General features: G+C 47.1%; 1 protein-coding gene across 2 annotated transcripts in view; it reads left to right on the top strand.

Annotated features, from left to right (window-relative positions):
- The window catches only part of PNPLA7 (patatin like phospholipase domain containing 7), a 137,214-nt gene that overhangs the window by 41,380 nt on the left and 69,377 nt on the right, over positions 1-26,457 (top strand). For both annotated transcript variants that reach the window (XM_064728109.1, XM_064728107.1), the window contains exons 18-20: positions 707-838; positions 4,037-4,160; positions 17,587-17,700. In XM_064728109.1, the coding sequence (XP_064584179.1) occupies positions 707-838; positions 4,037-4,160; positions 17,587-17,700 (370 nt within the window). The remainder of the gene's footprint in view (positions 1-706; positions 839-4,036; positions 4,161-17,586; positions 17,701-26,457) is intronic.

Here is a 26,457-nt window from a genome sequence, read left to right as displayed (position 1 = left end):
CTGGCGGGGCTGGGAATTCCTGCCCAGCTGCTCTGGGATGTGGTGCCCGTGGGTCTCAGGTTTTTGGTTGATAATTGCTGCCCCAGATGTGCAGGGTGTCTCTGCTTCAGCCCATGCAGCTGAAGAACGAGTCTGGACTCTTCACTTTTTGGTCTTGAGGTTGTTTATTAATTCTTATCTATAAAATTTTCTTTCTGCCCAGCCAAGATCTGCTCAGCAGGGCAGCCACAGGCACTCTGTGTTGTCCTTTTATACTACAAACTACATATAACATATTTACACTTAATTCCCAATACCTATCACCTGTGTTAGACAGTGCACTTCTACTCTAAACCAATCCCAAAGTGCCAACATCACTGCAGAAAATGGAGAACAAGAAGAAAGAAAGGCTGGACACGCCCAGATTCCTCCATTTTGTCCCCATAACCCCCATACCAAAAATCCTAAAATCTACATTGTCACCCTGTGATCGTTTTGTTATTACACCATTCAAACCTGTGTGAATTTCATGTCCTCATACAAAGCTGGTAACTTGTTCCAGGGGTCAGAATCAAATCCCCAGGTGCTCTGGGCTGTGTGCCAGGGTCTCTGAGCCCCTGACAGGGTCCTCAGCAACTCTGGCCATCCAGAGGGATGCACTGAGCTCTGACATGTGGGCAGCTGTTCCTGTTGGGGGAGGCTCAGTAACTCTTTGTTTTTTCCTCAGGATCATGAGGGAGCAGCCCAGTGTGGTGCTGGGGGTGGCCCACAGTGTTGTGAAGAGAATGTCCCCCTTTGTCAGGCAGATTGACTTCGCCCTGGACTGGATGGAGGTGGAGGCTGGACGAGCTGTTTACAGGTGAGATGTGGACAAAATTGTGTGTTTGTTGAAATTTTCCTGCTTCATGAGCTGTGCTCCCTTGGGGATGTGTAAATTGAGAACCTCAGGCTGTATTTATCAACCATTCCATTTGTTTTATTTGTTTGCCTATTTTGAGATTATTTTCTTTCTGCAGTACCTTCAACATTGCTTCAATCTCTTGTCTCTACGTGTTGCTAAATTACTTTATACTATTCCTCATGTTTTCTGTTGTTTTAGCAAGCTTTTAAAGTGATATAATTGATTAAGACACAGTTCCATGTTCTGGTGGTGGTTTCTGCATTGTTGAGGGCACAAAGATCTATTGCTCAGAGGTTTTCAGCCTTTCTGAAACAAACAGCAAAACTCAAAGGTAATTCAATTAGGCTTATTCAGCAGTAAATTGAAAATAGGAATTTTGTGTTTAAGGGGCAAAAGTTACCTTGGGAAAACTTATTTTTATGGATATGTACTAGGATGCAATTGAGCTGTTATGTGGTTGCTGCAGTGGTGGGAGAGTAACAGTTTAATTAGAACATGATCTGTATAATTGTAATTTTCAAAACCATACCTGCAGCACCTATGCCAATGGAAGTTTTGGATTACTCTGTACATCAAAACACTCCTAGCTGTCAATATCTTGTTAAAATCTTCTGGAATTCCTTGCACTTGTTTAACTCCACCACCAGAAGTGTGACATTCCCAGCAACACTCCTAATTGTGCCAGCAAAAAAGTTCTTGGTAGAGAAAGGTGTGTGCACCAAATCTGGAGCCACTTGGGGCTCTTTGAGCTGCAGAATTTCCTCTGCTCATCCACGTTGAGCTTGCAGTGGGAATGAGCTCCTGAGTAGCAGCAATGAGCCCGTGCTGTCCCCTGGGGCCTGCTCACACCCTGGTCATGCCCTGCCAGTCCTGGCATGGAAACCCACACTGCCCTGGGTTGGAAAGGACCTTAAAGCCCATCCAGGGACACCTCCCACTGTCCCAGGCTGCTCCCAGCCCTGCCCAGCCTGGCCTTGGGCACTGCCAGGGATCCAGGGGCAGCCACAGCTGCTCTGGGCACCCTGTGCCAGGGCCTGCCCACCCTCACAGGGAACAATTCCCAATTCCCAATATCCCATCCAGCCCTGCCCTCTGGCAGTGTGAAACCATTCCCCCTCATCCTGTCACTCCTTATCTCAGCTCCCTGTGCACAGCCTGTGCATTTACACATTAAACCCATTTCCAGTCACCTTTTAACAAGTTCTTGCTTCGTTTCTCATTTGCTCATTAAATATCAATTAAACACTTCCCTGCATCTTCCACGCCAGGCAAAGAAAAACCACCAACTTATCCAAAACCTCCACATGTATTTGCTGAGCAGGGACTCTTCCTTTATCAAACAGGATGATCCCTGTGAAGGGAGAAATGATGCATCTGATTCCATCTTATCAGAAGGCTAACTAATTCCTTTATTATACCATATTATTCTATATTGTATTACACTATATTACATTACATCTAAACTGAATCTGCCAAGCACTCCAGTGCACACCATTGCACAGAGTCCTGTGACTGGCAGCCAACAGTCCCAACACACACACACACAGACTTGGCCCTTGTCTTGGTTTAGGGCAAATTTGGGAGGAAACCTCCAAAGGGGCCCCTCCAGAAAGCAAACCCACACAGCCCCTCCCCACAACTGGATCGGGAAGGATTCCTTGGAGAGAAGTGGAAAGAACCTGTTTATTGAACAGGCACAGCACCCCCCAGCACACAGAATGAACAATACCAGGTGACACCACTCTGTCACTGCTCTGAAAAAGATGACAAATTCAGAAAGTCTCTCTGGGGGTGGTCGCTCTGTTCTCAGTCCCTCCTGTGCTGGGGCAGCTGCTGCAGCCACAAGGTGCAAACTCTCGGTGTTCCCAGGTCCCAGCCTGGAGCAGGCTCGAGTAGGTCCAAAAAAGGGAAAGGAGAAACAGTCCAGGAAGAAATTTGGACTGTTTAGCTAAACTAACTAATGAGCAGAAGCAAGAGCAGAGCAAAAAGCAAAGCAAAAAGCAAAAGCAGCACCATGCACTGCCCTGTGTGTGTCCCACCAGCCGTGGGGGAGCAGCTGATAACAAAACCAAAACAAAACTTTCACTCTTCAGAGCCAGTCTTGAAGGCACAGAACAGATATCCAGCATAAACAGAACACATGGATGGGGATACAAACATCACAATGTCACCCTAGGACAGCCGTGATTGGCCAAGGAAACAAAACACCATCACTTTGGGTAAACAATCTCCACATTGCGTTCTGCTTTGGCACAACACAGGCACAGCAAATGAGATAAGAATTGTTTTCCATTTCTCTGAAGTTCAGAGAATGTGAAACCCAGAAATATTCTTGGGAAGAATTGTGGTTTTCTTTGTGAAGAGAAATGTGACGCCATTCCTTGATGCTGGTGGTTGTTGTTCTCCCTGCAGGCAGGGGACAAGTGTGACTGTGCCATTCCTTGATGCTGGTTGTCCCTGCAGGCAGGGAGATGTTGGGGAAGATGAAACAGGAAAGCCATATAAATATGATTGCCTGGCAAAAGATTTTGAGAATATGGAAACTATAAGCGAGATTGAAATGAGAGCAGCTTTAAGATACCTTAATTACTGAACAAATGGAAAACAATGGCATGGCCAGCTGAAGGTGATCTCCTTTTGATGGAACAACACCCTCTGCTTGCAGACAGGCCCAAGGGTCAGAGCAGACCCTACAGCTTGGCAGAAGGGGCCCAAAGAGGAGTTTGTAGGGTTTAAAATGTAACACAGTATGGTAATGTAATGATTCTTATAGGCTGTATGTAAATGCTGTAGGATTTATGTCTTGTACCGGATTGGTTAGTGAGAATCAGAATATTCAACACAGAAGAAGATTTATTGTATTGTAATGGGAATCTCGCTGTCTTATGCTTTTGCTCTCTCATCCTCTCTGCCCCTCTCTTCTCTCGGGCCTGCTCTGAGCTGTGTTTGGCAGCTCCCAGCAGGGCCCTGCACCCAGGCCCTTTGCAATGAACCCCAAGTTCCAGACCTGGCTGCAGAGATCTCTCGTCTCCATCCATCCCCACCATCCTACCCCCTCACGCTCCTACAGGGAGACAATTCAGACTGTGCCATCCCTTGATGCTGGTTGTTGTTCAGCCTGTGCCATTCCCTGATGCTGTTGCTGTTCTCCTGCAGGCAGGGGGACAAGTCAGACTGCACGTACATCGTGCTGAACGGCCGCCTGCGCTCCGTGCTGCGCATGGACGACGGCAAGAAGCACCTGACCGGGGAGTACGGCCGGGGGGACCTCATCGGAGTGGTGAGAGGGGCCTGGCCCTGGGAAATGGGGTTTGCTCCCTGCCAGACACACTCAGTGCTGCTCCCATCCCTCAGGCAGCTCTAGGGCTTCCAAAGTTGAAAATATGGGAGGCTTCTTTCAGACGGGGAAGTTTTTATAGCGGTTGGCGAATGGGGTTGAAAAGAAAGATAAACCCAAAAAAGGTTGTGTTCTGCTCCTCTGTGCCATGGGTTACCTTCCTCCCTTTCCTATTCCAGCCTGTTAAATTAGGGCTGGAATAATTGCAGGAATGTGCACTAACTGGGGATTTGAATAAATTCAGTGCCACAGGAGGAGCCAGTTTGGATGAGCCCCACCCTGGAAGTGTCTGGTCCAACCTCTCAGTTAGCAGAGTTGACTTCGAAGCTTTGTCAGGTTTTTCAGGGAGTGTGTAATTATTATAGCTATTAAAGCAACTGTTCATTTCAAAATTGTAGTATTTATCCATATTTAATTTCTCTCTTATGTTCGTTTTTTGTTTCTCAGACCTAGTTTTGTTTCTCAGACCTAACAGCAGAAATAGGAGTCATAAATATGCGTGGCTTGTTTGATTTTTATATTTAAAATCAGAGGATTTCTGAAGTTCTGAGCTTGTTGTTCAGGCCCTTTTCTGCTTTCTGAGCTGAAAACTAAGCCCTGAAAATGTATCTGTTTATAGGCGAATTAGCATAGCTCTGAAGCCATGTGAATTGGGATTAGTTCTATGGGAAGAAATTCATTTTTATGGGAATGAAGGGGAAGGATCCTGAGGCTTCCCTTAGAGAGCTGATCCAAAATTTTGTCTGTGGGGTCCATGAGGCAGTTCTGGTGCTGCTCCCAGCAGAGACAGGGCTGGGCTGCTGCTTGCCCCATATTTGATATTTCCACAGGATTTAGGGATCTGTTCCCACACTCAGTGGGATTGTGTTGGCTTGGGATTGTGTTTGGAGAAGCAGGTCACTGCTGGAATGTGCTTCTAACACAATTTTTATTTGTTTTTTTCCTTTCTTTGGGATACTTCATTAAAGGTAAAATGACATGGTTTGACAGGAACTAAAGCTGACATCTATTTGTGACTAATCACAATGGTGTGAAGCCTTTTGGGGTGTGAAGAAGGGACTGTCAGTGTCACATCCAGGCATTTTCCTGCTTTCCTCTGCCTGTGGTGTTCTGCAGCTTTTCACTGTCAAGCTCCTGGAGTTTTGCAGAGTTCCCAGGTTAAAAACAGACCTGTTCTACTTTCTGAGAGCAGTTTTGAGTGGCAGGGCAGCAGATGGTGCTCAGAGGGTGGGCAGGCCCTGGCACAGGGTGCCCAGAGCAGCTGTGGCTGCCCCTGGATCCCTGGAAGATGCCAAGGCCAGGCTGGATGGAGCAGCCTGGGACAGTGGGATGAGATGGGCTTTCAGGTCCTTTCCCACCCAAGCTTTTTTACAATTCAGTGTTTCTAGGAAATGGCCTAAACTCCACCTCTCTGTGCAGGTTTTTCCAGGCTGGCCCAGCTGTTTCTCTGGGCAGGAAGGAGGAGGTGGGTTGGTGCAAGGGCTGGGCTGTGTTTGCTGTAGCAGGGCCTTGTTTGCTGTGAGTGCCCAGGCAGGGATACAGAAATACCCCTGCAGTTTGTGCCTAAAGCACAAGTCCCTGTTTTGGATCCACGTTGTGACATGAATCACGTTGGAGACTTCAGTGGCTCTGTGGACGTTGTCATCTCCTTCCTGCCCACAGCTCCCAGCCCCACTGACTCACTCTGCCATTTGTTGGAAGTGTCTCCATGCTCTGGCTGCCTTTTGCAAACATGGGGGAGGATCTGTGAAGAATGCCAGCATTATTTCAGAGGGCATTAGCAAAGCGATATTTTTGCTTTTTAAAAGTTTTGTTTATCCCCTTCTGCAGAATCTGTTATAAACCTTTAAAAACCTGCTGAAGGGTTGGGTTTTTTTTCCCCTGACATTAACATAATTGGGGTTTTGGGTGCTTGCAGGGAATGAAAGCAGCAGTTGGTGTTGGTAATTGGTTTTTTGGTGAACTGGTGGCTTTGATCCTCCCTGAACCTCCCGTGTCACCCCTAATTGTGAGCACCAAGCAAACAGAGAGCCTTGTAGTCAATGGCTTTTTGTTTAGTGTCTCTGTGTCAGAACTTTAAAATGCCATGTGTCATTTGCATAGGAGATGAGGCTGTGCCATTGCTGCTTGCAGGAGCACAGCAGTGCAGGATGAAGCCTTCCAGACAGGATGTTCATTTCCAAGCGTGTGCCTGCGCTCCCGGGGCTCAACTCGTGGCTCAAAATGTTTTGTTCCCTGCACTGACTCAATGGCATCTGTTCCTGAGGTCTGTCAGTGCAGGGGGAAGAGCAGACCAGAAACTGAAGTTTCCTTCCCTGTGGAGTTCCTTGAGGAGCTGACAAGGGCAGTTCTGTCAGGGGAGACATTGTGGAGAGACACTGGCTGCTGCTGGCCCTATTGATGGGCAGCTCCAATCACTTATCTGGTCACAACTCACTTTAGAAACTTCCAAGGAATATTTAAAGGACAATGATGAATCTGTTAAATAATTCCCTCCCTGCTGAAATACAGTTGACATAAGTCTTGCTTTCAAGAGACTAAGATTTGACTCATTTAGGAGAAATCTTTTCATTTGGTGGTCCGTTGCTATAGATGCACTTATGGAAAATTGTTGAAATGTGAATTTTATCTACCAGCTAAAGGGTCACATTTCTTATATTATTATCATTTCTGCCATGCCCTGGGTGATCCCAGAGGAGATCAGAGGAGACATCTGTGTGTTGGTGGAGTGGAAGGGCTTCTCTTCACCAGCTACTTGTTTAAAATGCTTATCTTAGTCTCTCCTGATGTTACTGCTTTGGTTTTGATCTTGATTAACCGCTGGAAATTGTAGTTTTTACTCTTGTTTTCTTGATCTCATTAGCACTTTGTTGTGTGTGAGAGAGGATTCCTTTTAAATTGGTTTTTGTGCCTGTCAATGGCAGGTGCTGGCCCAGGCTCTGAGGTTCTGTTGTTCCTGGCAGTGCTGCTGAGGCTGGGGCAGTTCTCCCCTGGTTTGTTCCAAACTGCAGGGCAGGATCTCAGAGCACAGGGTCACAACTCCAGGCCTGTGCTGAGGTGGCTGTTCTTTGCTTTTTGCACTCTTGGGAGGACAGCAGTGGGTGAGGAGAAGGCAGCAAACCCATCAGAGCCATTCCTCAGAGTAATCTGCTGCTGGATTGTTTGTGCCCTGCCTGCACCCTTCAAACTGCTGCAGGGGATGGAACCTTCAGTGCAATGCGGTTTTTATGCAAGGCCACCTTTGTCTTCATTGAGTTCTGAAGGATGATTGTGGTGCTGGGGAGATGCCTGAATGTCAGACAGATCTCAGAGTTAACTCCAGATATTTTCCAGAGCTGGGTTTTTAGGTGGTATAAGCTGGATTTACTGGTGATCCCTCCCAGGACATGTTGTGGGCAGGGTCTGACCCAAACCAGTCAGCTTTCCAAAATACCTGCTGAGGGGGGAAGCTGCAGCCATGCTTTGATTAATTCAGCACCTTTTCTGCTTCTCTTCAGCAACCAGCAAGTTCCTCGTATCAGGAGGGCTGCACACCATGACTTCTGAGTGCAGAAAGTGCTGAACAAGTGCAGAAAGGCATTTATGTGCACTGACTCTTGGAACACAGGGAGAAACTGCAGAAAAGAACCCTCAGCTGCCAGTGCTGCAGCACACACTGATCCTGCTGGGCAGGAAATCATCTTTTACATTCTTAGAAATAAGACATTTTAAATATTTTCAGATGTTAAGCTGTTTATCTAATTAAGACAGCTAAATGGCCATGGATTTTTTTCTCTCTAAAAAGTTGAAACCCAGGAAGAATCTGTAAATGGCTTTTGATTTCCTCAGGGGATTGGAGCATTGTGCTTTGGAAATGTAACACTGTTAGAAATCTTTAATTGCTGTGTAATCCTCAAAGGAATCACACAAAGGGAACTATCAGGATTACACTTGTCAGACTTTTGTTCTTTATCAGTATTAATGTTATCAGGCAGCTCCGAAGCCAGCTGAATGTCGCTGCACCCTCCACATTAAGGCTGCTTTGCTCTGACTTTTTAAACATGTGGATTTTTTGCCAATTCCTTGTGTTTTTGTGGTTTTGTCAAACCATGACTATTGCATTTGCTGAAGCTGTAAGATACTACAAAGTTATTTCAGGTAAATTCAGATTATTGGCACCTCAGGCACACTGTGCACAGGCTGCAGTTGAGGGAATTGGTGGTGGGTGAGGTTCAGGAACAGAGCTGGAAGAATGATTCTGGAAGGGATTGTTCTCTTTTCATCTTTTCCTCTCTCTCTCTTGGTAATACATTACTAAAAATGATTATTTTCCTAGCAGCATCTTAGGTGTGAACTCATATTTAAAGCAACCAACAAAAGCAAAGCCAAAAAAATCCAAACCATCCATTGAAACCCACAAACAGCAAACCCCCCCCAGTATTTGCCAGCCCCAAAGGGAGGCAGAGGGAGCTTGAGGAATGAGTTCACATTTGCACCACTGAATTAGTGTCAGAATGAAAGGAGAAGCTGTGCCCTGATTTCCAAGCCCATCTTGAGAGTGTTTTTGTTAAACCCAAATGGCACAGGGCTTTATGTGCTTGATGTGCTGGACCACGTTATTTTTTGAGAGTATGGGGAGCTCTGGTGAGAGACAGTGATGGAAATTGTGACCTGCTGGGTTCCAGACAGGTGATTTCATGCATTGGGCTGTCATTCCTTAGGATATTGGGTGTCTCCTGCTTCCAGCTGAAGTCTCATGATAATTCCAGCTATCAGCTCACTCTTGATACCCACCCTGATCCCCTGCAGGACAGCTTTTTATACCCCTTGCCTCCCTCTCCTTTCTCCCTTCCATTTTGAGAGATGCCACATGGAACTGGGCTGGCTGGGAACAGCAAAGGCTAAAATTGCACCCATCCCCTTGAACCCTGGGAAATGCACAAGGCCACTGAAAATTTTTGTTTTCCTTGATAGAACATTCTTTTTTTTTGGCAAGCATCATTAAATAAAAACCACTGAGACAGAGAGACAGAGATAAAAGGGATCCTGGTCATCACCACCAGAATGCTTGGATGGCTCTGAGTGATGGGAGCAGAGTGCAGTGAGGTGGCAGGAAGGATTTTTGGGGGAAGAGTCAGCAGTGGAGGGTGGGGAAAGGTCCCTGATAAAGTTCCAGCCAGCTTTGGGACTCTGTGTGAAGCTGAGTTGAAAGGAGTTGGATCTCCCCCTTCTAGGAGGTACCCGAGCAGCTCATCATGGGTTGTTCTCTCTTTTTCTGTTCTGGAAGTTCAGGAATCATTCACCCAAAGAGGAGCAGCCTGCCCAGGGCACTGCCCTTGCAGATCCTCTTCCAACAGCCTGGTGAATGTGATGGTTTTGTTGGGTGTTTGGTGTGGGTGTCTCAGGTGGCTTCTGACAGGGTTTTTGGTGGTGTTTGGACTGTAATGTTGGGTTTAGAGCAGCACAACATGCATGGAACTTCAAATCTCTCCTACAGCCACACATGTACAAGGAGTAAAACTGAAATACAGGAGGCTGAACTTTTACCAATTCCTTTCCTAGCTTTAATCTTCCTTTTTTTGTCCCTTAATGGTGTTCACAGCTGCAACAGGACTGTCATTGCACTGCTACAAAGTGCAGGCTCAGTCCTTTGGGGAGAACCTGTGGGATGACTCCATCTGCCCTAATTACAAAGCACAGCAAGCTCAGCCTTGTTTCATTTTCACCTGTATTTTAGATCTGCTCTTGCACATAGGCATGTACAGATACACAAGACTTCCATGCACGAGTGTGTGTAAGCCTTTCATGGCTTTTTAATACATTTATCTATTAAAAATTGAGGGAGGGAGGTTTGGATTCCTCTTTGCACACAGCAGAAGGGCTGGCTGTCCTCAGTCACGGGGTGAGCTTGGCACACAGGAGATGCAGAAGGTGGTTGTTAGAACAACTTTGGAGAGTACATGGTGTTCTGAGTTCATCCACTGGCACTGCTCCCACAAATAGCATCGATTTGCAGTTTGTCTGGTTGCTCTTCCCACTCATTCACTGCTTCCAGCAGTGTCTCCTCCTTTGTCCTTTTCTGATACAAACAAGTTGATATTTCAGGTCTTTCTGAGCTGGGGCTGGAGCAAACACTGTTGGGATGAGCATCCTCTGGTGCTCCAGGTGCAAATGAGCTGGAGAAGGGTGTGAGGGCAGCGTGTTCAAGCCAAAAAAATCACTGTTCCATGTGGTGTTGGGTTGGCCTCTGTAACATTGGTGGTGTTGCCTCACTGGATTCAGTTGCAGCAGCTCCTGCCCTGTCTGGACAAAGGCACTGCTGTGACAATGCACGGGTGGCTCTTCCCATGCTGGTGTTGGCAGTGACACACAGATGTGCTACCTGTCAGCTGCCTCTGTCCCTGCTCCAGAGCCCCCTGAACTGGCAGCAGATGTCAGTGTTGGAGTTTCTCCTCCATATCCCTCCCTGGGTGTGTGCCCTTCCATCCCTGTCCTCTGTGTCCCCCCTGTGCTGGCCCTGCCCCAGCTGAGCTGGCGGCTCTGTGGGGAGCCTGGGCTGGGCTGTGGATGGGTGGGGTGGGTGTTTCAGGATGGAGGGAGCAGCTCTGGTCTCTCCAGAGGGGGTGGGTGTCTGTGCACCCCCAGTGTCACCCAGTTGTGTCCCTGTGAGGGCAGACCCTGCCTGTCCTTGGTGCTCCCGGTGGGAGCCAAGCCTGTGCTGGAGAGAAGACAATACAAGTGTCAGGCTAATTACCAGACACTGATTGTGGCTGTCTTGGAGGAGAATTTGGAAAATGAAGTTGCACAGAATTCACAGAATCACTGGGTTGGAAGAGACCTTCAAGATCATCGAGTCCAACCCAGCCCCAACCCCTCAACTCAACCCTGGCACCCAGTGCCACATCCAGGCTGTGTTAAACACACCCAGGGATGGGGACTCCACCACCTCCCTGGGCAGCCATTCCACAGCTTTATCACTCTTTCTGTAAAAAACTTTCTCCAGTATCCAGCCTGTATTTCCCTTGAGGCTGTGTGCTCTGGCTGTGTCGTGCTGCTGCAGACAGAGCCCAGCCCCAGCTGAGCACAGGCACCTTTCAGGAGCTGTGCAGTGATGGGGGCAGCCCTGAGTCCCCTTTTCTCCAGGCTGAGCACCCCCAGCTCCCTCAGGGGTTCCTCACAGGGTTTGTGTTCCCAGCCCCTCTCCAGCCTTGTTGTCCCCTCTGGATGCTCTCATCTCAATGTCCTTCCCAAACTGAGCTGGACACAGTTTAAGCTGCATAATTTAATAATCCTTGGGGTCCTGACCTGCTTTCCCAGGGTCTCCTTGTACCTGGTGCTCTCCCTTGTGTGCTCTTACACAAGGGCCTGAAGGAGGCTTCCCTTGGTGAGGAGAGATTGCTGCTTTGTGTGAGCTGGCAGCAAGGAAAAATCAATGGGAGAGGAAGAAATATGATGTGTGAGAGAATGACAGATTCTTGGTTGGAGTGGTGGCCATAATGAAGAGGAACTGAAGAAGTGCATTACAAAAAGGATGGGAAGGAAGAGCCAGGGGTGTAAATGTGCTCCTGGCTGCAGGCTGGGGAGAACAGGCCTGTGGCTCTGAACATTTGCACTGGACATGTCTCCTCATGCACTGGATCTGCTTGAAATCTCACTTGAAAAGAAATAATATCCACAAGAAACTACTTGGAAATAATCTGCATTTTTAGTGGCTGCTGACTGTGAGAAAAGTCACCCAACACTTTGTTAAATTCTGGAGAAGCAACATTTTCCTGCCAGCAAATCACCTGCCCTACAGCAGCCCCAGTTTGCTCCAGGAAGTCTCAGAGATGCTGAAGCCTGAGCAGCAGAACTGTGCTCATCACACACCAAAAATTAAGCAAATAAAGTGATTTCTTGAATGCAGCTCAGAAAGGAATTTGTACTTAGAGCAACTGGCAGAAGATGCCACTTGCTGGTTTTCACTTCCCAACTGTGTCATTTGGAAAGCTGTAAAGAACTGTTAGGAATGACTGTTGGAAATGAAGTCAAAAGAGGTCATGAGAGTATAAATTGCTTTTCCCCTCCCTGTAAAAGATTTACAGCAACACTTTTTCTTCAGGAAGAACTTGTAAGGCAGGGTTGTGAATCATGTGCATCATATGGGATGGAGGCAGCAAAACCTGGTTTTGTCACTGTTTGATACTGAGCTAAGAGAAGGTGTGGGAATCATGGTATTCCAGACTGGTTTGGCTTTAAAAGGATCTTAAAACTCATCCAGTTCCATCCTTCTGCCCCTTCCACCTGATTGCTCAAAACCCCTCCCTGTCAGAATTCACTGGAGCAGCACAAAGAGCTCAGGTCTATTTTGGGGGTTTTCTGGGGGGCTGGGATGTTTTTATTTGTTTTGTTATAGGAACAACAGAACCACAGCAATGCAGGAGGGCTCTCACCCATGGCCATATCATGATCAGTTATCAAGAACCACAGGGTTCTTGATGAAAATGGTTCTGTGCTCTGTCATTTGAATTATTCCAGCATTTGAGACGCTGTTCCTGTGCAATTCCCCCAAAACAGAGGCAGTGCAAGTGAAGGCAGTGATGGATAGCAGATTTCTGAGGGTGGGCTGGAGATGCAGAGGGATTTTGAGGATGGGGAGCCAAGGGTTGACCTTGGAGACAGGGGAGTGGTGAAGGGAACATTGAGCATTTTTGTAGGGCTGCTCCAACAAAGCACAGCAGGATTTCAGAGAGATGGAGTTCCAAGTGAAATTAGCACTGCAGTGTGGGCCTGATGAGTTTATTGCATGAGAGAAAACCAAACAACACCAGATAATGAGGAGGCAAAGAGAAGAGCAGAGATGGGCTCAGCAGTGAGGAGCTCCAGGAAAAGCAGAGAATCCTTGGAGGGAGAGAGGAACAACAACAACAATGGCAAATGCAGGAAACTCTCTGAGAGAGAAGCCCAGAAATGGGCAGTGAGGTGGAGCTTCCTTAGAGGCTTGTGAGGAAGGAGGAGGAGGAGTGGATGTGACATGAGGAGAACAGAGAGGGACAATTGCCTCGAGCAAGAGAAGGACTGTGCTGGCCTGAGTTGAAGTGGGAAAGATTCCACTGGTTCTCTCTGCACTGGAGCAAAAGCTGTGCTCGTGCTGGTGAGGATGAGTGATGCTAATGGAAGTCTGGGAAGGAGCTCAAGAGAGAACCTTGGGTAATTATGAAACCAAATATGTAAATAAACATTCTCTCCAGTCAGGTTCAATAAGATCTGAAAGATAATAATGGTATTTCTTGAAACATTTGGTTATTAATGATACTGTGGAGGTGGTTTTGTGTTGTTTGCTGCAGCTGTGGTGGGTGATCAGAATGTTAAATTTCCCTTTTTGTGACCAAGGAAATAATGCTACAGTCTCCTGATCACAAGTGGATTTTGTTCATTTTGAGGTTCAGGCTGGATCTCTGAGTCTTGTACTTTTACAAACTTGGAAAAACAAGAAAACCTGTTTCAAAGGTTCACTGGGCAGAAGACTTGAATGTGGTTTAAGATTGAAATTATTTTAAATACTGATATGGCATGAGACTTCTGGTTTTTCCTAAGCAAGAAGAATAATATACTAATCTCAAATATTAATTAAAATTAATAGTTTAATATATTTAAACTATTATTTCTAATATATTTTAATATACTAGATTAAAATTATTATAAAATATATTAATATTTTAATAAAATATATTTTAAATATATTTTAATATATTTAAAATTAATATGTTAAAAATAATATATTAAAATTAATTAGTTGAAATATCAAATATTAATTAAAATACAAAATATTAAAATTTTAAAAAACAAAACAAAAAAAAATACAAAGTAAAAAGGTGTTATTTTCAAGGGAGAGCTGCAATTCAATGTTAGAATGTTTTTGATCTCCAAAGGAGATGGGAATGGCCAAAACCAAATGGGTCTGGCAGATTTCCATGTGCAGGAAATGTAGAACCAGTGCAAAAAAGGCACTAAAACCACAGGGTGTGAAGAGGGCAGAGTGTGGTGAAAGTTGAGAATCATCCTGCAGATGATCCAAATGAGAGCCCTCACACTTCAGTGAAGAGGAAATATTTCATTAATTATTGAATGCCAGAATTATTTGGGTGGGAAGGGACCTTAAAGCCCACCCAGTGCCAGCCCTGCCATGGCAGGGACACCTCCCACTGTCCCAGGCTGCTCCCAGCCCTGCCCAGCCTGGCCTTGGGCACTGCCAGGGATCCAGGGGCAGCCACAGCTGCTCTGGGATAATTAATAAGTGAATAATGGGGTCTATTAATAAATACAGAGATTGGGAACGCAATGATTATACCCAAGGGGAGAGCACAGTGGGAATTTCCTTGTGTGCAGTGTCTGGGACCCAGATATTTTCCGTGCTGGAATACTGGGGTGTATTTAAATGAAAATATCAAAGGTTTCCATAGTACCTGTATGTAAGAGCAGTCCAAGGTGCAGTTTCTGTAATCACTTGGGAATTGCAGTCAGCACTTGCAGGGGTCTCTGGGACTGGTGGTGGTGCAAATTTGGATATTTGAATGGCTCCTTGGGAAGGAGGTTTGGAAAAGGTCTCCCTGTGCCCTCTGCTCTGTCAAAAAGACAAAGTTCCACTTGGGAGCTCCAAAACCCTCCCTGTGGCTGTGTTTAAAGTTAAAATTTAATTGCCTTTTCTACAAATTTACAAATTTCATCTTTTCTGAAAGGCTCAGGAGCCCCTTGGAGCACAGTTGGTTTTATGCTCTCATATATCACAGAAATTGTGGCAAAGGATCTCGGACAGTTTGAGCGTTTTTCTTCTTGATACAAATTAAACTCAGTCAGGAGCTGAGAGGAAAGGTTTGATTTTAACAGCTGAAACTCTTAACCTGCTTTCAGGAGGAGGAAGGTAAATTACAGAGCCAAGAACCTGTGATAAAAAGCAGGTAATAGGGGAGGGAGATAAACCAGAACATCTTATACAGCCCTTTGGGGAGCCTTTAGAAGGTTTGTTTCTCCATAAATGTATGTACAAAGATGATTTTTTTTTTACCCTTCTATATAATTAGTTCAAAATGTGATGACAGAGCAAAACATCCCTGGAACCTGAGCAAAAAACAAAAGCTGGGGTTTGCAAAATGAAGGTGCTTTAAATTTCCCTGTGCAGTTTTGCATGCAGAGCAGTTGGTGCTGGTGAAATCCAAGTTAATATTGGCAAGTTGATCTCAGTTTTCTGCACTAATGGCAAGTTTTTGAGCTCAGGATATTCTGCTTGGCTGGATTATCCATTTTGTGAGCATGGAGCCTTCCAGGGAGGGATCTTGGTGGAATTGGGATCACTGAGCTGTGTGTTTTGCACAAGGCATATAATAGTAATAATAGTAGTAATAATAATAATATTTTCATATCTGGTACTTATTTTGTGTGTCTGAGCCCATAGTAGTGTGAGGAATTAAATGCTTCTGTTGGAGTTTGCTGTCAATATAAGCTTTGAAAAAAATCCTGAAAGAAAGCCCTAAAAATCAATCAAACAAATAAAACCATCAACCCCCCAACCTCTAAACAACTCAAAGAGCTCTAAGCTGATATATTATTTATTTCTTTTTCTAGTGGAAAATTAATAATGCAAAGTCATGTTCACTTGGATTTGAAATGTGAGTAAATTGCAGTTAGGGAGGGATTTTTCTGTTTGTGTTGTAACCTCAGTAATTTCAGCTGCTACAGCAACAACCATTCTTTTGGAAATGGCAGATCTATGGATTTTAAGCCCAATAAAAGTGGTCTGCTGCTGGAATTCCCAGGATGGAGCACCAGGCTGTTGCTGCTGGCTCTGGGGATGCTGCAGGATAAGGCACTGGCCATGAGAAGAGACATGAGCAGGAAATTCTGCATTTCCACACAGCACAAGAGGCAGTGGCAGCTCTGGGGCCGGTGGGGATTGGGGCAGCAGCTGCATTTTGGGTTTTTTACCCCAGGTTGTTTTATATGGTGGCAGAATCTCCCTAAAGGAGCAAATCTTTGTATAACTCTCTTTGTCTTCTTCTTTATACTTCTGCTGTCAATAAAATAGATGTTTCTAGGTGGAATAATTTGCCACTGGTCAGGGAGGTGTGTTCTGGTTTGGGTTTTTCTTGTCTGGACACAGCCCTGAGTGACTGCTTGAGCAGGGAGGTAGGACTGGATCAGCCTGAACCATTCAGACATTCCTCTTTACACAGCACAGGCAAACATAAATCTGCAAAAAAAAAAAAAAGGAAAATAATGGAAAAGCAATGCTCATTTTTGGCCCAAATGTGCTGATTGGCCCCTAGAATCCCAGGGTAGTTTGGGTTAGAAGGGACCTGCAAGCTCATCTTGTTGCCACCCCCTGTCATGGGCAGGGACAATTTTCACCACCCCAGGTGCTCAAAGCCCACCCAGCCTGCTCTGACCCCTTTTTTTTTTTTTTTTAGTTTTTAGGACGTCTCAATTATTTCAAGGTCATTGGTATTCAGCTTCTAGAATGAAATGGAAGTGCTTCAGGGTGGCATTGAGGAAAGAGGGAGCAGTAGAGAAACAGTGTTTTCCTGGCTCTTGGATGGCTTTGTCCCCATTAGCACCGAGGGGTGGAAAGCTCTCAGGGCTGCTGTGGTGCTGAGTCCACTCTGGGGGCTCCCTGGGGCTGTGGGTTCTGTTTCTGTGAGGAACTGCAGCTGCCCCATGGCACAGGGGTTTGGTTGTGGCAGCTGTGGTGCCCTGGGTGACGCCTCTGGGACAAGCAGGGCTCTGCTCCAGCTGTGAGGGAGCAGCACAGGGGTCCTTGGGAAGGGTTCAGCCCCTTGGTGCTGCTGTTTGGTGTTTGGTACAGGCTGGGAACTGTCCCTGTGCTCTGTCCTTCATGCTGTCCCTGGTGTTGTCCCTCACGCTCTGTCCCTGGTGCTCTCTCTGTCCCTGAAGCTCTGTCCCTGATGTTCTGTCCCTGATGCTGTCCCTGTGCTCTTTCCCTCATGCTGTCCCAGGTACTCTTTCTGTCCCTGGTGCTCTCTCTCCCCCTGATGCTCTGTCCCTCATTCTGTCCCTGGTGTTGTCCCTCATGCTCTGTCCCTGGTACTCTCTCTGTCCCTGAAGCTCTGTCCTTGGTGCTCTGGTGCTCTGTCCCTGTTCTCTGTCCCTGTGCTCTGTCCCTGATGCTCTGTCCCTGTCCCTCATGTTGTCCCTGGTGCTCTCTCTGTCCCTCATGCTCTGTCCCTGGTGCTGTCTCTGACCCTGAAGCTGTCCCTGAAGCTCTGTCCCTGTGCTCTGTCCCTGATGCTTTGTCCCTGAAACTGTCCCTGATGCTCTCTGTGTCCCTGAAACTGTCCCTGATGCTCTCTGTGTCCCTGATTGTGTCCCTGTCCCTGACTGTGTCGCTGTGTTGCAGGTGGAGGCCCTGACCCACCAGCCCAGAGCCACCACGGTGCACGCCGTGCGGGACTCGGAGCTGGCCAAGCTCCCGGAGGGGGCCCTGATCTCCATCAAACGCAAATTCCCCCAGGTAAGGCAATTAAAAGCATTTTCCTGGCTCTCTCCAAGGATGTCTGGGAGGCTCAGGCTGCCTGTTAGCACCACATCCTCTGGGTTTGCTGAGTGATTGATGAATTCTGAGGAAACACTGCGTGCTCCTTGTCTGCCTGAGCGGATCCATCCCAGACTTCCAGCAGCTTTCCTTGCTCTGTCCTCTCATCAGCTGTAGCAGGTTTTTATTGCAGGGCTGCTTTGTGGATCTGGGAGGAGTTCTGCTTAAATGCAGGATGTTAGCAAATGGAAATCACTTAGTGCTACTGATGGGAAGTGGAAGTTTGGCTTCTAAAATCCCTTAAAAATGTTATTCATTCCTCCTGGGGCTCAGAGGAAGGGAAGTTATCTCCATCACAGTTATCCCCATCCCAGTTATCCCTCTCACAGTTATCTCCAACTCAGTTATCTCCATCCCAGTTATCATCTCCATCCCAGTTATCTCCAAGGCTCCACCCTTGGTTCTCTGTACCTTTATTTCCACAGCTTTGATATTTGGGAGGTGGTTTCCCTCTTCCTGCCATTTTAGGTTGTCAATCCTCTTCCTGCAGCTGCCAAATCTGTCTGTGTCCCGAAGACTCTGATTGCTCCCTTTGAATCCATCAGCTCATCCATCTTCTTTAATTCACTTGACATTATATCTCTCTCCTGCAAATTTGGAGACTGACGGACTTGAAATTTAATTCTTCTGTCCCTAAGTGCATCAGGGACATTATACTAAGCACTAAATCATTGCATTGGCCTCACAGGCAATTCTTTAATGCTGTTACTTCACGTTATTTCTGATTTGTCATTTTGCTGTCTTGAAATCCTAGGCTTTTTTAAAAATCAGATTTCTTTTAAAAAATCCTGCAAAAATAATAAACCTGATTTAAATACTTTATTTTCTTGCTTTCCTAGCACCTATAATATATATTTTTTTAAACTGTACAATATAAAGCCTCAATTCAGGCATTTTCATAGTACCAAAATGGTGGAGTTTTATCTGTGTTATTGCCAGGAGAATTTAATTATGACAATAAGTGTTCAGAAGTTATGTCAGTGACAAATAATCTTTCTGGTTTCCCTGTAAGGATTATTTTTGCTCAAGTATTTCTGAATTTTTGTTGGGGCTTATTAAGGCACTTGTGGTCCCTGGAGCTCACTTGAACAGACCTGTGAGTTTATTCCTCTCTATTTGATGTGATTCTCTGCCCAGGTTCATGAACTGGGAGCTCAGTACAGAGCTCCCCACAAACTGGGGACATCCCAAACATGTGCCATCCACTCTGGAGCTGCTGTCACCCATTCCTGTCCTTGGGACTGACCCAGGAGGGAGGGAATGACCCAGGGAGGATTCAAACCCACCTTTCTACTTGTGTAGAACTGCTAAACATACAGACTGTGAATTTCCAGTGTCACAGATTGGTTTGGGTTGGAAGGGACCTTAAAATTTATCCTGTTCCCTGCTGTGGTTGCTCCAAGCCCATCCAGCCTGGCCTGAGCACTGAGCAATGCCTTGAGCACTGCTCTGCACTAAGGCTGGGTTCTAATTCTGCCTCTTTATCTGGGGCAGGAATTTATTTCAGTGTCTCTCTTCCCTTTCTGCCAGCTGGCAGAGCTGTTTTCCCCTGAACAGTGATCTCTGTGGAGCTGTGAATCTCTTTGCTTTGCAGTTAAAATTGAGCTTGAGTGTTACATTTATAGCACAATTCAAAACATTTATTTGTAATAGAATTCAAATGTGTTCCCATGTATAAAGAGTAAAGCCCATCAGCCTCAAATTCCTGACCTTTTTCAGTATGGAATCAGTTTTCTCTAGACTTGCCTGTGGTCTGGCTAATTAGTTGCAATGAAACAAAATGCTAAAATAGATATTTTAAGGAAATGTGTTGCAACACAGGTTGTTAGAAAGACACATTCGTGCTGCTGTTTGAGGTCTCGAAATTCTAAGTAGATGTTAAGCTGGTAGAAAATGTGAGAACTTGCATTTTTTTCTATGGATTGTTTTAGAACCCCACTAAAATAGAAAGAGGAACATAAGATTGACTTTCTGTAGGTGATTTATGCAGTTAATGCCTTCAGACTCTTAAAAATTTAAGGTAAAATAATATGATTTCATAATCCTTGTGTGTTTTCTTTTTTGTCTGTTAAGTTATCAGGAAATGTTTTGACTTGGAAGGGACCTTAAATCCCACCCAATGCCACCCCTGCCATGGCAGGGACACCTCCCACTGTCCCAGGTGCTCCCAGCCCTGCCCAGCCTGGCCTTGGGCACTGCCAGGGATCCAGGGGCAGCCACAGCTGCTCTGGGCACCCTGTGCCAGGGCCTGCCCACCCTGCCAGGGAACAATTCCCAATTCCCAATATCCCATCCAGCCCTGCCCTCTGGCAGTGGGAGCCATTCCCTGGGTCCTGTCCCTCCATCCCCTGTCCCCAGTCCCTCTCCAGCTCTCCTGGAGCCCCTCCAGGCCCTGCAAGGCCACCCTGAGGTCCCCCCAAAGCTTCTCCTCTCCAGGTGCACAATCCCAGCTGTCCCAGCCTCTCCTCCCAGCAGAGCTGCTCCATCCTCTGATCCCCCTGGAGCCTCCTCTGGATCTCTGCAGCAGCTCCAGCTCCTCCCTGTGCTGGGCAGGGCTGGGGCAGCTCTGCAGGTGGGGTCTCACCTGGGCACAGGCACAGGGGCACAATCCCCCCTGCCCTGCTGCCCACGCTGCTTTGGATGCAGGTAAGAGAGGAAGGACAGAAGTGAGAGAGAATTGAAGTGATGGAGCAAAACTATAGGGTTGAAATTTCGGAGACAACCAGAACAGCCAAAGTAAACTTGAAAGGATTTTACTGGAGAGAAATGCTTGAGCTGGAAACTGATAAATGTTGTGCAGAGGACAGGGGCTGGTTCATTTTATTAAAAAAAGAATCCAGGCATGAGAGGATCAAAAGCTGCCCATGCCTGGACAGTGTCACAGAGTTGCAAAAACGCCATAACTATGCTAGCAGAATGCTTTTTGGAGTGAAGAAATCCTGATATTTCCTTGATGCTGGAAAAGCTTCAGCACCAGCCTTTGGCAGCACATCTGAAGGCAGAGGCAGACCAAAGGAGGAGAGTCTGGAGCACAAGGAGGCAGCTGAGTGCTGGTTAGAAATACTGACCTATAAAGACAAAAAGCCCATAGAAGGTTAAGGGAAGACATGGTAGCTATTTTCAGATGTATAAAATTATCTTGTGCTGGAAAGGGCAGATGCTGCTCACCATACTGGAACAGAGCAACTGGGACTGAGCTGAAATGGCAGCAGTTGCAGTGAGAAAAAGCTCATTCTACTCTCCAGAAAGACTAAAAGATTGTTACTTGTTTTTATAACCTCTTCTAAAACGATCAGTGGAGTAATGCTTAGTGCTGAGCAGAGGGATGGACCAAATGAATTCTGTCCCATTTCCTTGGCTGTTATTCTAGGAGAGTGATTTATACACAGGCTTTATGATGTTGTTTTCCCCATTCAAGCAGAAGTAATAAAGTAATGAAGGGATAGCAGGTGCAATAGCTCTGAAATAATCGACTGGGTAGCAAGAGCTGGCTGGTGATTCAGCAGTGGTGGAGGATTTCCCTCTGCAAAGCAGAAAAACACAGGGCAGGAAACAGCTCTGCCTCTGTCAGCTCCATGCTCCTGCCCTGCCTGCTGAGGGTGAGTTGGTATGAGTCTCACTTGGTGAATAATGATCAGTGAGGTGCTGGTCCCCAAGTCAGGTGAAATCCTCTCTTAATTCAAGGGAGAACTGGGTTTTTTGGTGTGCCTCTTGGCAACTTCTGCAGAGCCTGAATGGTGTGTTTGTGTGTGTGTGTTAACAGCCAAAAACTGGGCAGCTCCTGAGCTTGGTTTTCCCTCTGTTTGTTACCCTTGAGCTTTACAGAACCAAGGAACCACAGAATATCCTGAGCTGGAGGGACCCACCAGGATCATCAAATCCAGCCCCTGTCCCTGCCCAGCCCCAGCCTGGGCACCCCTGGCAGCGCTGCCCAAAGGCTCCTGGAGCTCTGGCAGCCTCGGGGCCGTGCCCATTCCCTGGGCAGCCTGGGCAGTGCCAGCACCCTCTGGGGGCAGAGCCTTGCCCTGAGCTCCAGCCTGAGCTGCCCTGGCCCAGCCCCAGCCCTTCCCTCAGATCCTGTCCCTGTCACAGGGAGCACAGATGGGAGCTGCCCCCTCATCAGGCTCCAGACAGTTCCTATGAAGGCTGAAAACCCCTTTATTTTAGGAATTAGTGGGAGGACTCCATCCTGCAGACTCTTCCTCAGCCATGCAGTGTTTGTAGGTGATGCAGGAAGGGTTCCAACTCTGGAATGCATTGTAAGAAAACATTACCTGGTGCGTAAGAAAATTGTAGGACGTGGGTGGTGCTTGCCAGAGAGAACTGTGTGAAATGAGGGAAATCGTGCTGTGTTAGTCCAGGCAGTCATTCCAGTTCCTTGAGCTGAGATCTACAATCTGGAGAAGTGGAATGGCTGATCCTTGGGGGAGTTCCATGTGACTGCCTTCTGTTTTGTCTCCTGAGAGCTGCTTTGGTCCTGGGAGGGACAGGAGCTGATCTGCTGGGATCTTCCAAGTGACCCACCATAGCTCAGGTTATTCTGAGGGCTGAAACAGATGGGTGAATGTGGGGAGCCTGACCTCAGTTAAAAATAGCAGCCAAAACTCCAGATTACATGCCCAGAAACGACAGATGTTGATTTCTAGATCCTGCTCAGTCTGCAGAAGTCAAACTTACATTGTGTGGCTTCTCAGGAAAGCGTCTCAACCTTGATTCATTCTGGATATGGCATCCTAGACATTCCCAATGGAAAGTGGTCTGTGGTGCCAAACTTAATGCTTCTGTGCACTGTGGTGCCCCCACTCTCCAGCACAGCCCTCAGGGTTCTCTGCCAGCCAGAGCATTTGCTCCCTGACAGCCTCTGTGCTCATTTCTGGTGCTGTTCAAAGCTCTCCAGCCTTGCAGGAGTGGAAAGGAATTGATTCTTTCTATTTTCATCCCTGCCTTCAGTTCTGGAAAGTAGGACAGGGAACCAGCTCACGATTCCTGGCACCACAAAGCAGCGTCGAGGCAGCAGCGAGAGCACAAAAATCTGTGAGCAGATCACAGAGATGTTCCAGCACTGCTGCAGAGCTGGGATCACATTTCCTAGATTAGCTTTGACTCTTTTGAGCTGAGTTAGTTTTTAGAATTCTAACTTGGAATTTAGACCTGCTGGTTGCTGAGAATCTGCTTGGGAGCTGTGGGGGCTGAACTGTGAGACAACCTTTGGCGTGCTGGAAACGCGTGCTGAGAAATAGAAAGAGTTTTTCTGCATCTTTCTTTTAATTCTCTGAGTCTGCCCTTGGGCTTTAAATAAATTCAGAACCTGTCATCCATCTCCAAGTGGAGTTCTGCTATCTTCATAGGAGTATTTGTGCCAGAGCCTCTGTGAAGTGGCTGGAGCCTTCCCCAGGGTTATCTGCCTTACAAAGTGAGGTCTGTAATGTGGCCTCCTTTCAAAGTGCTGCCCACAAGAACTGGGCACATTCTGCATCATGGCTTGGGCTTGATGTGGCACTGGGGATAGGTCAGGAGAGGCTGTGCTGCTGCATTTTTCTGTATTTGTTGTCCTGGTCCATTCCAGTAAGTGTTCCTTGATTGTAAGAGGAGTGGATGTGAAAAGGAGAGAAGGAATTCAGTGGGAGCACTGTGGTCATTGAGTGAGGCTGGCAGGAGGGGGGATTTAATCAGCACCAGTGCCAGAATGACATTTTTCTTCAAGACACGATTGATCCCAAGCATTAGAAGCTCAAACAACCCCAGGATAAAGCTTCAGTTCCTCTGTGGGCTTCAGCAGCATTTGAAAAGGTGCCAGGAATTGTTGTGAGGGAGCATTGAGGATTTGCTTTGTCACAGGCTGATCAAACGTCAAAGTTTCAATCAGAGACCCCTTGCTAAGCTCCCTGATTCCAGGACAAGCCAGTGTCTGTCTGATCTGGGGCCATGTGAAACTTCAATAACACCCTGGTTTTATTCAAGCTGAGGATCTAATTTACCTCTCCTCCTCCCTTGTCCCTTAAAAAAGGCCCTTAAGAAAGCTGGTCAAGGATAATCTCAGCTCCTGGAAAGAGCTTCCCAGAAGCTGTTCTGTGGATTTGTGTGGGTAAAAATGGCTGTTTGCACTATTTGACTCCAACTGTTCTTATTTGTAGAACAGCAAACCCTTGGCAGGCCTGTTTTTCATGGCAGCTCATCCATAGAGCCTCTGTGTGGCACAAAACCCTTTAACAGATTTTTTAACTAAATCACACCTGAACGTGAAGCTCTGCTGTGGAGGCACCAGTAGATTGTTATTTGACATATTTAATTTCTCTCTGGTGACCAGTGACCTGTTCAGGGGAAGTTTGGGTTAAAATGAGGAAAATGTTCTTCCCAGAGGGTGCTGGCACTGCCCAGGGAATGGGCACGGCCCCGAGGCTGCCAGAGCTCCAGGAGCTGCCAGGGATGCCCAGGCTGGGATTGTTGGGGTGTCTGGGCAGGGCCAGAGATGGGGCTTGGATGATCCTGGTGGGTCCTTCCTACTCAGGAGGTTCTCAGAGTATTCTGTGATTGCAGTTTGGGGGTGACTGAAGTTTTAAAAGCTGAACTAGGAAGCATCTTATTGTTAGACTTGAAAGACATTGGAGAGTCCACAGCTCGCCTCCAAGGCTCCTGTTCCCTGCAGCATCCTGCTCCGTTGGGTCTGGATGGTGGTGGAGGATCCAGAGAGGGAAACCCCATTCAGTTGGTAGGGCTGCACACCCCCCTTGGCTGTGCAGGGCTGACACAGCCATGGCAGGTTCATTCCTCCAGCCAAGGCTGCTGTCCTGGCCCAGGAACCTGCAGGAGACATTGAGAGGATCCTGCCAGGGCTGGGGAGGCTTCCTGGGCCTGGCCCTTGGCTTCCTTGCACAGGAGCTTTGATTTAAAATCACAGACAGTGAAAGCTGAACCCTGGGGCAGGCCTGGGCTGAGGTGATGAATGGTTTGGGGTTTGTATGTTTTCTTCTTACATATACTTTTATGTATTTCTTCTGTTGTAACTAAAAGGGATTTGTAGTACACAAGACCTCACATCAGTTAGTTGTGGCTGTGAATTTGGATATTGGTGTTGGTTTTGTGAAATTTTCCCCTGATTTAGAATCCCAGAATGGTTTGGGGTGGAAGGTACCTTGAAGCCCATCCAGTGCCAGCCCTGCCATGGCAGGGACACCTCCCACTGTCCCAGGCTGCTCCCAGCCCTGCCCAGCCTGGCCTTGGGCACTGCCAGGGATCCAGGGGCAGCCACAGCTGCTCTGGGCACCCTGTGCCAGGGCCTGCCCACCCTCACAGGGAACAATTCCCAATATCCCATCCATCCCTGCCCTCTGGCAGTGGGAGCCATTCCCTGTGCCCTGTCCCTCCAGGCCCTTATAAATAATCTTTCTCCACCTTTCTTCTAGACCCCCTTCATCTATAGTTTTCTCTGAATCAAGAGTTACCTATGATGGAGGAAGCTTTGTTTGGATTAGTTGTTGTCTATCAGCAGATAATTCAATTTACCAGGCCATCCCATAGTATTCACATCCCATAATATTCACAGATTGAAATATATGTCCACAGGAAAATATTTTCTGACTGAATTCTCATGAAAATCACTTTCAAAAGAGCTTTTTGTAAATCAACTCTTGAGTTTCACAGTTGAAAAGGAACAAAAGCTTTAACCAGAGCCCAGCCTTGGAAGATTAGCAGGGGTAGGTAGTAGTTGGAAATATTTAAAGGGATTTTAGGAAATACAGCACTGCAGAGTGACTGGAACCTGTTGGTGTGGGAATTGCAGTGCCTGTGGAGCAAGTGGTGCTCTGGTAACACCTCAGCCCCAGGATGGATGGATGGAGCACTCAGCTCTGTGCTGCACCAGCAAGAGCAGAGCTGAGATCCTGCCTGGCCACATCCTGCTCTTGAAACAGGAATTAATCTTCCTAAAGAAAGGAAATGCAGCCCCTTGGGATGTGGTGTTTGGGCCTTGCCCTGCCACGAATGCAGAGGCTGCAGGTCTGTGGAGTAATTGAACATTAATTAAGCACAGGGAACATTAATGGTTTCCCAGAAGCTTCTCTAGCAGGTGGAGGAACAGACTGTCACAGCAGACAGGAGAGGTTTGGGGTGCTGGGAGAGCCTCAGTGGGTCTCACTGGGATGGAGTTGGTCCAGAAGCAGCCAGGAAGGTGAGATGTTTGTAGGTAGGTGAGGTGGTGAGTGCTGAGCTGGGTGGGAGAGGTGGAATTGTGCTGGGGGAAGTGCTCTCCAACACCACTGGAGAAACAGAAACTCTTTGTCCTGTTTTGCCCTGCACAAAAATGTCTTGGGAGTTCATCTGGAAAGGGGAGTGGGTGGCAGGAGGAGGAGGAGAAATGGCCATTTCCCTTGGAAAGTGTCTCACCTGCACATGCTGCCCTGGGCCAGGGGGATGAGGTGACAGCTGCAGTGGTGTCTGTGGGAGCTGGAGGGGTTTGGGGCTTCTGGAGAGCAGCACTGATGCACCTGCAGCCCCAAGCAGCTTTTGAAATGGAGATTTACTCAGTTTTTTAGACCTTTAAGGTCAGATTTTGTCCTTCTGGCCTGAAAACTCTTGCATAAGCTCAGGAGAGTGGGGTTTTGTGTGCTTTGGGGATATTTTTGATGGTGAACTCAGTCACCTCCCTGACCTGGGCAGACCCCACAGCTCCAGACTCAC

The sequence above is a fragment of the Zonotrichia leucophrys genome, chromosome 17 (genome assembly GCF_028769735.1).
Source record: "Zonotrichia leucophrys gambelii isolate GWCS_2022_RI chromosome 17, RI_Zleu_2.0, whole genome shotgun sequence".
In the NCBI taxonomy this organism is placed as follows: Eukaryota; Metazoa; Chordata; class Aves; order Passeriformes; family Passerellidae; genus Zonotrichia; species Zonotrichia leucophrys.
This window is presented reverse-complemented; position numbering and strand designations above follow the sequence as displayed.